Raw genomic sequence first — 13,206 nt, forward strand, 5'->3', positions numbered from 1 at the left:
AACACGTCTCTACGAGACCCTTTTGACGCACTGCAAAACGTCTCACGCGTTGGGGCTCTTTGGAGGCACGTTCGGGTGGCGACCACCGACGCGGGCCGATGAATGTTGACATTTTACCCTTTGAGCAATGTCATCTCGGCATGTCAGGGGCCGAAAACTCTGGGGAGGGGGCTAGGGGCGGTGAAGAGGTGGCGTGGTCTGTGTTTGAAAGAGCGAGAAAAGAGCACTTGGACCTCCCGAGCTCGATGAGCTGCAGAAAAACACCTCCTCCTCAGAGAGATCTGTGGCCAAAGTGGAGAGAGGGAAAGCGGCGCGGTTGAACCCTGGGCGGACGAGGGCACACAAAGTCAACACCACGGCCGACCGAAGCTCCTGCCTCCTGCCGCGCTTTGAGCAGCTTCAAAGACGTCCATCCGCATTGATTCGCCGGCGCTCTGCTCCAGGAGACGTGGCGATCCATGTCGTCACAGGGTCGCTGCCACGGAGCGCGAAGCGCTTTCCTCCTTGTCCGTGTCGCTTTGCTCGACATCAAGACGTGGACCAGAGGATCTTGCACGTCAATCGGCACTGCGGTGCCAGATTCATGCAGCAGGACATGCACCGGACATCGGGCACGCCCGGACTTATTCGCTGTGCGTGTCCGGCTCTTTGTGCGCTCGAACCAAGTCAACAGTACGGAATTAAGATACGAGCGGGGCTTTGGACGGATAAGTTCGGTTGCTTCCGTCCTCTCAGTCGCTTTTTCTGCCATTGCTGCGCGCACAGCCACACCGTGTATCGTCTATTCGCGACTGTTTGGGCTTCGTCTGGAGCCATGGTTTATTCCCGGAAGACCATGACCGCTACAGACGTCGCTAGCCCCGGGTGTTGGACGTGAGAGGGTCGAATTTGACAAATTCGATGACTTCATACATCGTGGGATCTGACGCTTGGCAACGGTTCACGCGGATGGCAGGTGTTGAAAGTGAAGCTGGATCGTCAACCCCAACGGGCCAATGAACGACTCCGGCGGCCTCATGCTCGCTCGCTTCGCTCCGTTTTGCTCCGCAAAAACAAGCCCCCAGCAAATAAGGCTGATATGGCCGGGGACGCCGACAACCAACGACGTCACGGGCAGCAGCAGCGCTGTCGAAGGAGCGGTGTTTGCGGTGTCTCGCTCGGCAAGCGAGCGAAAGGATGAATTGGGAGCTTCGTCCATGCCTGCCGACGATCATTGTTGGGACCGGACGGCAGCAATTTTCTTGTCGTCGGTCGGTCAAGCGTGAAGAAAAGCAAGCGCCGGCCGGGGCGAGAAAAAAAATGTTTCGATATTACTGCTTTGCCCGCCGGGCATCGCAACCACGCGCCCAATGTGGACGACACCGAGAGCAGAGAAGAATGTCAACACGAGAGCCAATGGTATAATCACTATCATCATCAGCGTCATCGTGGACTGGCGCGTCGCTCGCCAGTCTTCTCCACACCGTCGGCGTGTCAAGAGCCATCGGCTGGCAAAGCTAAGCAAAGGAGCAAAACTCTTCGCATCATCATCGTCGTCGGTTTTGTTATCATCGTCGTTGTCTGTGCCAAGTGCCAGCCGAAAGCGCCATGACGGAGATCTTCATCGCGCTGCAAGCATCAACGCTGCACCCGTCAGCCCTGCGCAGACAACACCAAACTCACCCTTCTTCGATTCTTTTCTAGCTGCAGCCATGGGCGTCCCAACAAGCTCGCCTTGGACTTTTTGTTTCTGTACACCGCGACTACCTCTGACTTGCTCCTCGCTACACGCATCGCTTCGGGTCAAACGTGTTGATCCAGTCTCCACACGCATCATGGAGGATTCCGGATTGGCGGCCAAACTTGCTGACTTGAGTCGTCTACCGAGCATCGCTTATCTCGGCGTGCGCTTCTCCAACAGACGAGCTTTGCTGCTGCCTCTTTCTCATCGTCATTATTCCCAGGCCTTGCTCAACTGCGCCTACGGCAGACGGTGCCCAAGTGCGTTGTCCGGTCCGTCTTTCGTTCTTTATGCCCATGGACCTGACCGCAGCATTTGCTCACCGCTGGACTGCGACCAGGCAGGCTGTGTCCTGTTGTGTCGCAAGTCCGTTACCCTCGCTACCGCCAGACAAGATTTTTTATCCCGGGTGCACGCAGCAGACGGAGGCTGAATTGGCACTGGCGGGACGCCTGATGCAAAGGACGTCGGGCAAGCAAAGCCTCACTTGACGACACCACCACCAAGGCACAGACAGACCACACGCACACAGACAGCAGAAGATGCACAGCACACGCACGGGGTTTTGCTTCTTGCTCATCAAACTCCCGCGTAGAACCACGGGTTGACTCGTCCCAGGCCAACCGCTTTGCTTTTTGAACGAAGATCAAACGCGTCTTTGCGGCGCCGCAAGAGCCCTTCAATCCCACCTACCCGGTTCACACCGCCCCGGGTCGTCGATCGATTGACGGCGCATTGCATGTATGCCGTCATACTGTGGCGTCTCTGGTGGTGGTTGTGGTGGTTGCTCAGCCGCAGGTTTGGCACCACCACCACCATTTCCGCATGCATCCAGTATCCCGGAAGCGAGCAGAAAAAGAAACGACAAAAGTTTAAACGACCCTCTTTCCTTGCTTTTTGGACTCACCGGTCGTCCCGAGCGAAGAGAAACTCACCGCGCCACGTCCCTTCTCTTTCGTTCCATTCCACGACAGCCCACTAGGGCTGCACCTCGATAACCTGGCTGTCGGTGCCCGCCTCGCTTGCCCATCCGCGGGTCAGCTGGGGAAACTAAGAGATGCGCGCTTGGGACACGGCGGCTTTTGTACGACATGCCATCGCGATCCGTTGTTGACAGACGGGCACGCAGGAGTCCGCTGCGTCGTTGGTGAGCGGTTTGGTGTCGCCAGTCGTAACACTGTGTTCTTTGTCTGTCAACAAATACCGCGCATCAGTCTCGGAATGCAATGGCAGTCTCGACGGAGTGGCATCGCCTGTCTGCGCCTTCCCTCCCCGCGCGCCCCGACAGTCATCGTTCACCACCAGCCCGGGTTTGCAAATATACTGTACGCCGCCACCACGACCACGACCGAAAGCTCGATGCCGCTACCATGGCGTCGTATCCCACCCTGGCCTTTTGAGGCTTGTCGAGTGCAGCACCCGGGCACGCGGTGGGCGGAGTATTTTTGTCCTTGAAGTACGGGGGGCGTCTGTTGATGGCGGGCGCTGGCGCTGCCGGCTGTGGCGTCTGTCTTCTTTTTTTGGGAGCAGAGGCGGGAGGGAGGACGAGGGAGAGCGGAGGCAACGAAGTACTTGCCTGCTGGTGTGGTGTGCGTGCGTGGATGCCACGCCGGGTTGGGTTGGTATTGGCAAGCCAGCCTTCGACCACCAGGAGAGCCTGACTGCCTACCTGACGGCATGTACCTTGGACTTTGCCTTGGACCTTGGGCCCAGTCTAGCTGGTAGGCAGGCAGGCTGGATTCGTGGTCATTGGCACGCCTGTCTGCCTGCCTGTCGTTTTTTCTTTGCCTGCCCTGCCCTGCCATCCCTTTCTCTGGTACCCTTCCGCGACGGGCTCGACGCCACGCCCACACTCTAGAGGCTCTCTTCTCCGAAGGCTTTCGATCTCTTCGATACTCACTGACTGCCCGTCCGCCAGCCATCACGGCGTAACAGACTGACGCCGCTGCTCCACCGCCACCACCATCATTACTAACGCGTCCTCGACAGCACGATTTCGTCGGCGAACACGTCGTGTCGTGTCGTCTCCATGGCTGCCAAAGACTTCCGTCGCTCGATGCTGGCCTTTCGTCGTCCTCAGCTCAGCGTCGTCTTCTTCGCTGCCCTGCGTCATGTACGCGCGCACGCGTGCGTCGTCGTCCGCTCCTTGAACACGCCGCCAACAACGCGGCGCAATGCCCTGCGATGCGATGCGATGCGATGCAATGCATGAAATTCCAGGCGCGCTGCCGCGGGTTTTTTCACCAATCGATGATGAAAAAAATGGCTGCCGCTGCTGCGCACCAAGCAAATGATTGAACAGGGCAGGGCGGAACACGCCAGGCCAGGCCTCCCATTACTTTCCCAGTGGGCATTTATGCCTGCCTGCCTTGGAGGTATTGGTGTCTTGGATTGAATCTTTTTCTCCCTCCCTCCCCCTGCGTGCACCGCGCATCCTTTTTCTATTTTTGACGGTGCCTTCACTGTTGCGCGGACTGGTACAGGTAGGTGAGGTGTGAGTGGTGGGTGGCATGTCCGGTACAAGCGTGGCCCGTAGACGTTTGCGTCATGCATGCGCGGCGTGGTCGTTTTGTCTGCCCTCTTTGGTACGCTGACAGCCCGCCGTCCCATGGTTTTGTTCCGTCGTCGTGCTCGGTCGGGAAGCGAACGCGGCCGCCGGCTGTCACAGCACTCAAACCGCTTCCCGCTGCCTGACAGGGGCGCTGGCTGTCTCTTGAAGCCCCTCCCGCGGCGGCCGCTAGGCGTGAATGCTTCGCTGCCCAGAATGCGGTGCCGTTGATGTCATGGAATCGCGATCGATGGGTTGGCGAGTGCGGGCGTCCGCTGGCAGATGGCGTCGTTTTTAAGTTTTGCTGGATACCTAGGGAGCTAGCTTGGTCTGGACGCGATCTGCCACTTGCCGCAACAACTCATTCATCCGGCGTACTGGGACATCGAGAAAGTCGACAACGAATCCGCCAACCGATCAGAAGAATTGACAGACACTAAGTACCTTAGACAAGTAGGCAACGCTCCAAGGGCCTATACCTGCATTCCAGTTAATTGCCGTTCGTCTATCGCACTCCTAAAAGGTGAGCGTGTATCGTTATCGGGCTCGTAAAGCTTGTTTGATTTATACTCGGCTACATTGCGTTCTTCTCGACCCTACCTAGGGAGGCTTTTACGGCGGGGCTGCTGTAAGGTGTGGCGTGCTTGTCCTGTTCAAGCACCGTCGTCCTCTACCGTATACTGTTTAGTTTACGGGGTGTGGTGCAACGGCAACGGCGATGGCGATGGCCAAGTGGCAAGGATTTACGCGCAGCAAGTGGAATCATCAGGCAGAGTATTTCGCAATAGGGGAGGGGGGAAGAGGAGCGAGCCTGCCTCTTGATCCTTGCTGTCAAACTCCCATTTTCTTCGACAATGGTGCGCTTCCAATATCTCTCCCCCCCCCTTTTTCACTTTCGACGCGCCGATGTCACCACTTTCGAAATCAAGGTTCCTACTTACGCGCGCGGCAACAAGCTTTACTCTTGATCCAAACCCAAAACCCAAACTCAGTCTTCAACTAACCAGCCAACCTAACAAGCCCACTCACTCACCTAATTCTCGTACCAGCCCAGCAGCCATCCAAACCACCAGCGGGCGCGGACGCTCGTCCGCTGACTACCTTACGTGTACGTATGCGGCAAATGCCTACGCCGCCGCCAGGTCCTCGGGCGTTTTTGCTCGCGAGGCGTCTGTCTGTCTGTCTGTCTGTCTGTCTGTCTGGCTCATATCGTAGGAGTGTGCTTTACTGTTTGTCAGCCAGCCAGCCGGCCAGCCAGCCAGTCTAGCCATGTGTCGTCGCCCTCTGAATCGGACGGACGGACGGGGGATAATGTTTTCTTTGCCAGCCAGCGAGCGAATGATTAAAGTTCTGAGCGGCCAAGCGTTTGCCGTGTACTGCGACGAACAACGAAAGATGGGCGACTGAGGAGGAGGAGGAGGAGGATGAGGATGAGGCAGACACTGGACGAAGGGGGAGAAGGGAGATGCTGCTGATTTTGAACATAGGCTCACGCCTTATACACGAATACGAAGACTGCGTGTGTATACATGCTTGCTTGCTTGCTTTCTCCTCGTATGCTTTCGGCGTTTGGCATGATACGAGCTGAGATGTCATTGCCTACATACTGACCTGTACATCTACCTAGGTACTCGAGCTGAACCTTATTCACGCAATCTTTATCGTCGCCTGCAACATGGCTAGAACACGAAGGTGGCATGTTCGGTACTTGCACGCCAGTTCCAACGACTGCTTGCTGTGTTCTGCACCTGCAGTCTTTCGCAGTTCACTTGCTTGCTGCGGCCCTTGAGATTGAACGATCGCGCTCTGCTTTCCATGGTATATATTGTCGGCCGAGGCGCCACTGCGAACTGTCTCCATTGAGAGTCAGTCCTCAAATAAATCTCTCTTGAACGTCGTAGCCTGCGCGCGCAGAAAGAGTGCCGCCAAAATGTGGCCAGCCAGCATCAACTCGGCTTTGTTCCTTCTCGTCTTCTTCCACTTGTTCCGTCCCGCAGCAGCCGTAAGTCTTCCATCCCATGGTTTCCGACACTGCAACTCTCCCATTGTGTAGCCCCTCGGCTTTCTCAGGCGCGTCCCGACGTCCAGCAACTCACCGCGCGTGTGTTACTGTAGGACGAGGTAGGACCTTTCTACTTCGCAATCGACTCGCCAGACCCGCCCGGCGACCCATATCTACTGCCGTGCTGCGGCGACAAGATCAAGGGCGGCGACATGTGCGCCGTGGTCAACATCGTGCAAAACTTCAAAATCATGTACGTCGTTCTCCTCGCACACGGATTCTTCTTGCTGGATGGATGCAGTCGTTCTTGCAGAGAGGAAGGACATCGATCTGTTCTGGTGTTTTTGTGGCTGATGTGCTGCAGCGAGCAACCACACCTGTGCCTCCAGCGCACCGACGGCAAGAGGAACAATAACGCCTGCCCTGACCAGAATTGCCGCAAGCTGTTGAACAAGTACGAGGGCTTTTTGATTTTGGGGCCGGGAAAATGGTAAGTCACATCTCTGTACCACTTGTCTCGACAATCAAGCCATGCCAAATGTGAACACCAGTTAACTGACGGACGTTGCTTGCTAGGAAGGGAAGCTGTGCCTGTGGTTAGCTTGGTTCGAATAAATCAGACCGAATTGGTCGAAAACGACTCCGCCATCCCCCTCAGTCGCAATTCTCGTCGTCTCCGCGCCTTCCGTGTCCATGAGCTGCTCTTTGGCGAAAAGACAAGGAGCCACCTGCCTCGCTCTGTTCCCACGTGGTGTACACAACACCAACTCCACGTCGTCAAACTTGACAGAGAATGGCGTCACGAAACGACTTGGCCAACTTTACAGTACCTTGCATGCTCCACTCCATCGACACTCCCCCGCCCCCCTCTTCCCTACCTTTCTCTCCCCCTGCCCCTCTTCCTCCCCTCGTCGTTGTCGTCGTTGTACGTCGAAGGAATATACGGCCACCCAGCCTGCCACAATGCCCGCGCCCCGCTCCGCCCGCCGGCGCGCCTGCTCGCGTCGTGACGTATGCATGAAGAACGACTTACTTTCTGGTTACGGCCACCCGCCCAACCCACAAACTTCACAAACTTAGCACACCATCCCAGCTCTTCGTGATCCCCAGGTTTTTCGCCACCAGGTCTCCCATCTGCACAGCCAAGCCGCTGGGCACCAGACAGGCGGAGAGACAGAACATCGTCATCGACAAGGCAGGCGGTTGATTGCCCACTCCACTGAGCGCTCCACCAGCAAGCTTTCCACCTCGTCATCCCGCTACCTACCTTAGCCGAGACGGGCACGCACGCACTCGTATACGAACGACGGCGACAACAGGGCAGGGCAGGGCAGCTTCGCATGGAACCGAATGCATCCGCCTGACCAAGGCAACCCCCGATCAATCAATCCGCCAACGTCGACCGGTGTGGATCAGCGACGCAGCAGCAGCTCGCCTGCCAACCGCCTCGGTTCGCTCCTTGCCACATACGAGGGTTTGGCTTGCTTGCGCTGCACACCATGGCGTGGCATTGCGTATGTAGCTCAGCCAGAGACAAGGGAACCGCAGGGCATGGACGGAGCTCTCCACCGTCGTGATAAGGCTGCGCGAGGAGCGACGGTGGGTGGCGGTGGTGGAGTGAGGTGGGGTTCGTTGATTGCCCCTTGCACGAACAGCCAGACAGAAAGCTCCCTATGTGCCATGCGGCAGCCGTGGCACGGATAATGGTCGACCAGACGTTTCCTCGCGCCCGGCGTGGGTGGCTGGCGTCGCGCGCGCAGAGAGAGGCGCGTACAATAGCCGTACGCAACTACGGCCGCATGCAAGCAAGCAAGCGTGAGCGTGCGCAAGGTATCAGTCGAGGCGATCGTCATGGGCGGACGATCATCTTGTGCGGCGGGCAGCCATATGACGCAAAGGTGCAATCTAAAAGCCTTCGCATTTTTTCCCCCTGGCACTTTGATCGTACAACTGCCGCCGAGCCGTGCCTAGCGGGGGCGGCGGTTCCGTTTGGCATCGCAGAGAGAGACGGAGGGCAGCGAAGATGGAGCAAATGCTGGCTGGGATCGTCAGGGACTGCGCACGAAAATGGGGGCGCGGGAGCCAGAGGGGCCGCTGACGTTGATGATGGTGGTGTTTGGGTTTGGTTGGTGACGGTGTGGCGGCGGGTTCCCGCTGTCTGCGGTGTGGCGTCGCTTGACGGTGGCGTCTGTCCAAGCGACGACCAGGAAAGAGAAACAGGGGAGACCCAGCCACCACCACTGCGAAGACTACTCCTACCCCTTCCGCGAACCTAACCACCCACCACCACCGCAACGCCAGGTACTGGTGATCATGACGTGAGGAGCTGCGCAGCTGAAACAACGTCTCATGGCGATCAGCATACACGGCGAAAGCTTCAACCACAGCGACCAACAGACAGACAGACAGGGAGGGAGACGGAGCCATGTTTCATGTTTTCCGTCGGTCCCTGGCTGATGAGGAGCGTCTTGATATCTGTAGATAGTTACTCTTTTGGGGAGGTAGCCTCCGTGGGCGTCGATGCTTGTCTTTCTTGGGTTGCGCTGCGGGGGAGTGTGCGTGCGGGGAGCGGAGAGGACCGGGCAGTGGAGCTGGCTGACCATCGTGATATGGAAAATTTTCTGGCGCTCCTTGTTGGTTTGACCGATGGCCCGACGGATGGACGTGGGTGGATGGGGATGCAGGTACCGTGTCTCTCGTGCCTGGATTGGCCGTGACACTGCTGGAGAGTCTTTGTGTGACTTGGATGTGTGACGGGGGATAACGATACTGGTTGGAGCTGCGATGATGTCTTGGAATTATGCAAGCTTCACCGTGGACAGAGTGCTCTTTTGCAAAACACGAATCCAATTCAGGAATCCATTCATACTTCACAAAGTTCACGAAACCCCTTCACACCACAACCAACTCCCACCTCAAACAAAAACACAGGTACAGATCCCAAACAAGCAGCTCCGGGCAGCCAGCGAGCGCCATTCTGTCTTCCATCCTCTTTCTCTTTCTAGAATGTTGAATTACATTAGTTCGACTGACGGACAGGTGAGAGAGGTGCGTATGTAGGTGGCCGAATCGATTGCCGGTGGATGTAGAGTCAAGTAGGTAGTTAGGTAGGTAGTTGGGTTGGGTATGTGAACGAATTTGGGATGCAATGGGTCGCGAGCGATGCAGGCAGTGAGTTGAGGCACTGCCCGTCTATCCGCCTGTCTCATCTACCTCTTCTAGCTCCGGCGCTCTACTCTTTCTTCTCCTGCTTGCTCCATTTCATCCCTTGCCCGTGCTGCTACTGCTGCTGTTGCGCAATGCCGATGCCCCTTTCCCCGCGAATCAGTCATGCTTTAACCAGAGACGCGCCATCTCTGTCTTTCTTATTACTCGTGTTTTGCTTCGTCTTCCTCCGCGTACTGAGAACAGCGACCCATGGTTGAATCATGAGTCTCGGGGTATGATTAAGTCGTCGTTGTTGAAGTCCACACAATCACTCATCCAAAAGCAATTCTTCCGCTCTCTTCTCCTTCTACGTCGGCTGCGGTGCCGCAGCTCCCGTAATGTCTCCCGTACTGTCGTCGTTGATCGATTGGACGGGCGCGCAGGTGCAAAAGAGGTTGACGTCGCCGTAGGCTGTGCGCATCGGCGTTAGTACGTAGTCAAAACGAGGGCAAAAAGCAAGACTCACCATCATCCAGCCTCGCCACGCTGGGCCAGAACTTCTTTTCCTTGAGATACGGCAGGGGGAACGCCGCCGTCTCGCGCTCATACTCGCGCTCCCACTTGGACGACAGCAGATCGCGCACCGTGTGCGGCGCCATCTTGAGCACATTGCCGTCGCGGGCCCATTCGCCGTTTTCGACCTTGGCAATCTCGGCGCGGATGCTGACGAGCGCGTCGCAGAAGCGGTCGAGCTCCTCCTTGCTCTCGCTCTCCGTCGGCTCGATCATGAGCGTGTTGGCGACGGGCCAGCTCATGGTCGGCGCGTGGAAGCCGTAGTCCTGCAGACGCTTGGCAATGTCGATGGCCTCGACGCCCGCGCTCTCCTTGAAGCCCCGCACGTCGAGGATGAACTCGTGCGCGCACCGTCCCGCCTCGTTGGTGTAGAGGATAGGGTAGTGCGGCCGCAGCCGCGACAGGATGTAGTTGGCGTTGAGCAGCGTCATCTTGGTTGCGTGCGTCAGACCGCGGGCTCCCATCATCTTGATGTATGACCAGGAAATGGGCAGGATCGAAGCGGAGCCCCATGGAGCTCCTGATACTGGGTACGTTGCCTGTTCGCCGCCAGTGGCAACGAGCGGGTGGCCGGGCAAGAAAGGCGCAAGGTGTTTGGCAACGCCAATAGGTCCTACACCTGGTCCACCGCCGCCGTGGGGAATACAGAAAGTCTTGTGCAGGTTGAGATGACAGACGTCGGCGCCGATTTCACCAGGAGAGCAGAGGCCGATTTGAGCGTTCATGTTGGCGCCGTCCATGTAGACCTGGCCGCCGTGCTGGTGGACCAGAGAGCACACCTCCTTAATCTTGGGCTCAAAGACACCAAACGTACTGGGGTAGGTAACCATGATGGCACCGAGTTCGTCGCTATACTTCTCGCACTTGGCCTTGAGGTCTTCCATGTCGAGGTTGCCCGTGCCCATGTCGCACTTGATGGTAACGACACGCATGCCCGCCATGGCAGCACTGGCCGGGTTGGTGCCGTGCGCGGAGACGGGAATCAGGCAAATGTCGCGCTTCTTGCCCGGCTGTTGCTCGTGGAACTTGCGAATGACGCGAAGGCCGGTAAACTCACCCTGAGCGCCAGAGTTTGGCTGCAGAGAGACTGCGGAGAAGCCAGTGATTTCCGCCAGGTCCTTTTCCAGTTCCGTAATCAAAGTCTCGTAGCCCTTGGCTTGGTCCTTGGGCACAAAGGGATGCAAAGAGGAAAATTCGGGCCACGAAATGGGAGTCATCTCGGTCGTGGAGTTCAGCTTCATGGTGCACGAGCCGAGGGGTATCATGGAATGAACAAGAGAAAGGTCCTTGGACTGGAGGTGGTGCATGTAGCGGAGCAGCTCCGTCTCAGAGTGGTGCGTGTTGAAAACAGGGTGGGTGAGGTAGGATGACGACCTCTTGAAGACTTCAGGAATCGACTGTTTGGTCACCTTTTCGGCAAGCGCTTCGACATTGGGGATGTCGTTGATTCCAGCAAAAGACCGGAAGACGTCCAAAACGTCTTCAACGTCCTCCTTCGAGACGGTCTCGTCAACGGTGATGCCGACGAAGCTGTCGTCAATCTTTCTCAAGTTGATCTGCTTCTTGTCGAGCGCTTGAGCGAGGATGTTGTCCGAGTTGGCTTCGGTGTCGACGACGACAGTGTCGAACAGGACATCCCCCTTCTTCTGCCGTGTTTCGAAACCAAGCTGCGCCAGGCCCTCTCGCACAACACCAGCCGTCACCATGACCTTGTCCGCAATGGCCCTCAAGCCTTCGGGGCCGTGGTACACAGCAAACATGGCGCTCATGTTGGCAAGCAGGGCCTGCGCCGTGCAAATGTTGCTGGTCGCCTTTTCTCTCCGAATGTGCTGCTCTCTAGTTTGGAGCGCCAACCGCACTGCCGGGTTGCCCAGCCTGTCCTTGGACAAACCAACCAGACGACCCGGGATCTTGCGCTTGTGCTTGTCGCTGCACGCGAAAAAGGCCGCGTGAGGACCGCCGTAGCCAAACGGCACACCAAAACGCTGCGCGTTTCCAAACGCAACGTCGGCTCCAAACTCTCCAGGGGGCTTGAGCACCGTCAGAGCAAGCAGGTCCGTTGCGACGCTGACAGTGCCGCCAAGCTTGTGGACCGTGTCTGACAGGCCCTTGTAGTCCTCGATTACGCCCTCGGTGGTTGGGTACTGGACCAAGACACCAATGAGATCCTGTCCAATTTCTTGAACGCGCTTGCTGCCGTCTTGGAGCACATCGCCAACCTCGATTGTGATACCGAATCCTTCGGCGCGGGAGCGCAAGACGGCGAGGGTTTGCGGGTGGCAGTGCTCGTCGACAAAGTATACCTTGTTTGGTCTCTTCTGGCGGCTAATTGGGAGCGCGTTTACGCTTAGGGTCATGGCTTCGGCAGCCGCCGTGGGCTCGTCCAGCAAGGACGCGTTCGATACGGGCAGCGCCGTGAGGTCGGAGACCATGGTCTGGAAGTTCAAGAGCGACTCAAGCCTGCCCTGGCTGATTTCCGGTTGGTAGGGCGTGTAGCTCGTGTACCAGGCTGGGTTTTCGAGAATGTTTCTCTTGATGACCTCGGGTACTCGTGTGCCAGCATATCCGCAACCAATGTAGCTTCTGTAAACGCTGTTTTGGCCCGCAATCTCCCTCAAGCGCGCGAGGAGCCCGCTTTCAGTGTATCCTTCGTCGCTGAGCTTCGTCTTGTCCCCATTCTTGGCGATAGGTCCTGCAATGGAGAGGTTCCGATCAGAAAGGACGTCCGCAGGCACGACCTGCTTCACAAAGTCGTCGAGCGTGTTTGCCGGTGGGTCGAGGGCCTTGAGCATCTGCTCCGTCTCGCTGCTCGAAGGTCCAATGTGGCGACGCGCAAAGGTGTCGAGCGGCGCAAAGGCAGAGCCGCGCTTGACACTGCTGCCGTTCGAGTCGGCCACGGTGCTCGAGTGATATGTCCGGTTGGCGTAGGTTCTTGTTCCCTGGAGCGACACCAGAGATTGTCCGCCTCGAGAGCTCCAGACGCGCGTGCTTCGCGGCACCCGGACAGCTGCATCTTGCACTAGCTTGAGCCGAGATGCGCGGAAACCTATTTTGGCGCATTGAGACTGCATTTTGGCAAATGTCGCACCGAGAAAAGACGTGAAGCCCTATCGGGCAGGCAGAAACAGCAGATCGGTTCGAAAGCGCAGAAGAGAGGACGTGTCGGAGTCGTGTTTGGGATGTGTGTTCCGGAAGGTTGGTCGTGACGTAGACGCG

At 57.4% G+C, this 13,206-nt stretch overlaps 4 protein-coding genes across 4 annotated transcripts; 2 read left to right on the forward strand and 2 right to left on the reverse strand.

Moving 5' to 3' along the window:
- The first annotated feature begins 1,094 nt into the window (after positions 1-1,094).
- Positions 1,095-2,308, forward strand: J3D65DRAFT_137789 (uncharacterized protein). Its single transcript, XM_066793959.1, has one exon. It carries the CDS (start codon positions 1,350-1,352, stop codon positions 2,151-2,153), a length of 804 nt encoding a protein of 267 aa, XP_066650880.1. The 5' UTR covers positions 1,095-1,349; the 3' UTR covers positions 2,154-2,308.
- A 559-nt stretch (positions 2,309-2,867) lies between these two features.
- Positions 2,868-3,736, reverse strand: J3D65DRAFT_137791 (uncharacterized protein). Its single transcript, XM_066793960.1, has one exon. It carries the CDS (start codon positions 3,640-3,642, stop codon positions 3,016-3,018), a length of 627 nt encoding a protein of 208 aa, XP_066650881.1. The 5' UTR covers positions 3,643-3,736; the 3' UTR covers positions 2,868-3,015.
- A 2,403-nt stretch (positions 3,737-6,139) lies between these two features.
- Positions 6,140-6,882, forward strand: J3D65DRAFT_639642 (uncharacterized protein). Its single transcript, XM_066801731.1, has 4 exons — positions 6,140-6,270; positions 6,384-6,523; positions 6,635-6,760; positions 6,847-6,882. Exons 1-4 carry the CDS (start codon positions 6,199-6,201, stop codon positions 6,869-6,871), a joined length of 363 nt encoding a protein of 120 aa, XP_066650882.1. The 5' UTR covers positions 6,140-6,198; the 3' UTR covers positions 6,872-6,882.
- A 2,902-nt stretch (positions 6,883-9,784) lies between these two features.
- J3D65DRAFT_607046 (glycine dehydrogenase-like protein) lies at positions 9,785-13,061 on the reverse strand (the record flags this gene model as incomplete). The annotated part of the gene is made up of 2 exons (XM_066798477.1): positions 9,785-9,888; positions 9,944-13,061. 2 exons carry the CDS (start codon positions 13,059-13,061, stop codon positions 9,785-9,787), a joined length of 3,222 nt encoding a protein of 1,073 aa, XP_066650883.1.
- Between the last annotated feature and the right edge of the window lie 145 nt (positions 13,062-13,206).

The sequence above is a fragment of the Phyllosticta citribraziliensis genome, assembly GCF_038025025.1.
Source record: "Phyllosticta citribraziliensis strain CPC 17464 chromosome Unknown J3D65scaffold_13, whole genome shotgun sequence".
NCBI classification, from domain to species: domain Eukaryota; kingdom Fungi; phylum Ascomycota; class Dothideomycetes; order Botryosphaeriales; family Phyllostictaceae; genus Phyllosticta; species Phyllosticta citribraziliensis.

Excerpts from the sequence above, each read along its gene's own strand:
- J3D65DRAFT_137789 (XM_066793959.1), top strand. The coding sequence starts at position 1,350 with ATGTGGACGACACCGAGAGCAGAGAAGAATGTCAACACGAGAGCCAAT.
- J3D65DRAFT_137791 (XM_066793960.1), bottom strand. The coding sequence starts at position 3,642 with ATGGCTGGCGGACGGGCAGTCAGTGAGTATCGAAGAGATCGAAAGCCT.
- J3D65DRAFT_639642 (XM_066801731.1), top strand. The coding sequence starts at position 6,199 with ATGTGGCCAGCCAGCATCAACTCGGCTTTGTTCCTTCTCGTCTTCTTC. Across the intron at positions 6,271-6,383 it reads TGTTCCGTCCCGCAGCAGCC|GACGAGGTAGGACCTTTCTA; the intron begins GTAAGTCTTCCA and ends GTGTTACTGTAG. Across the intron at positions 6,761-6,846 it reads ATTTTGGGGCCGGGAAAATG|GAAGGGAAGCTGTGCCTGTG; the intron begins GTAAGTCACATC and ends GTTGCTTGCTAG.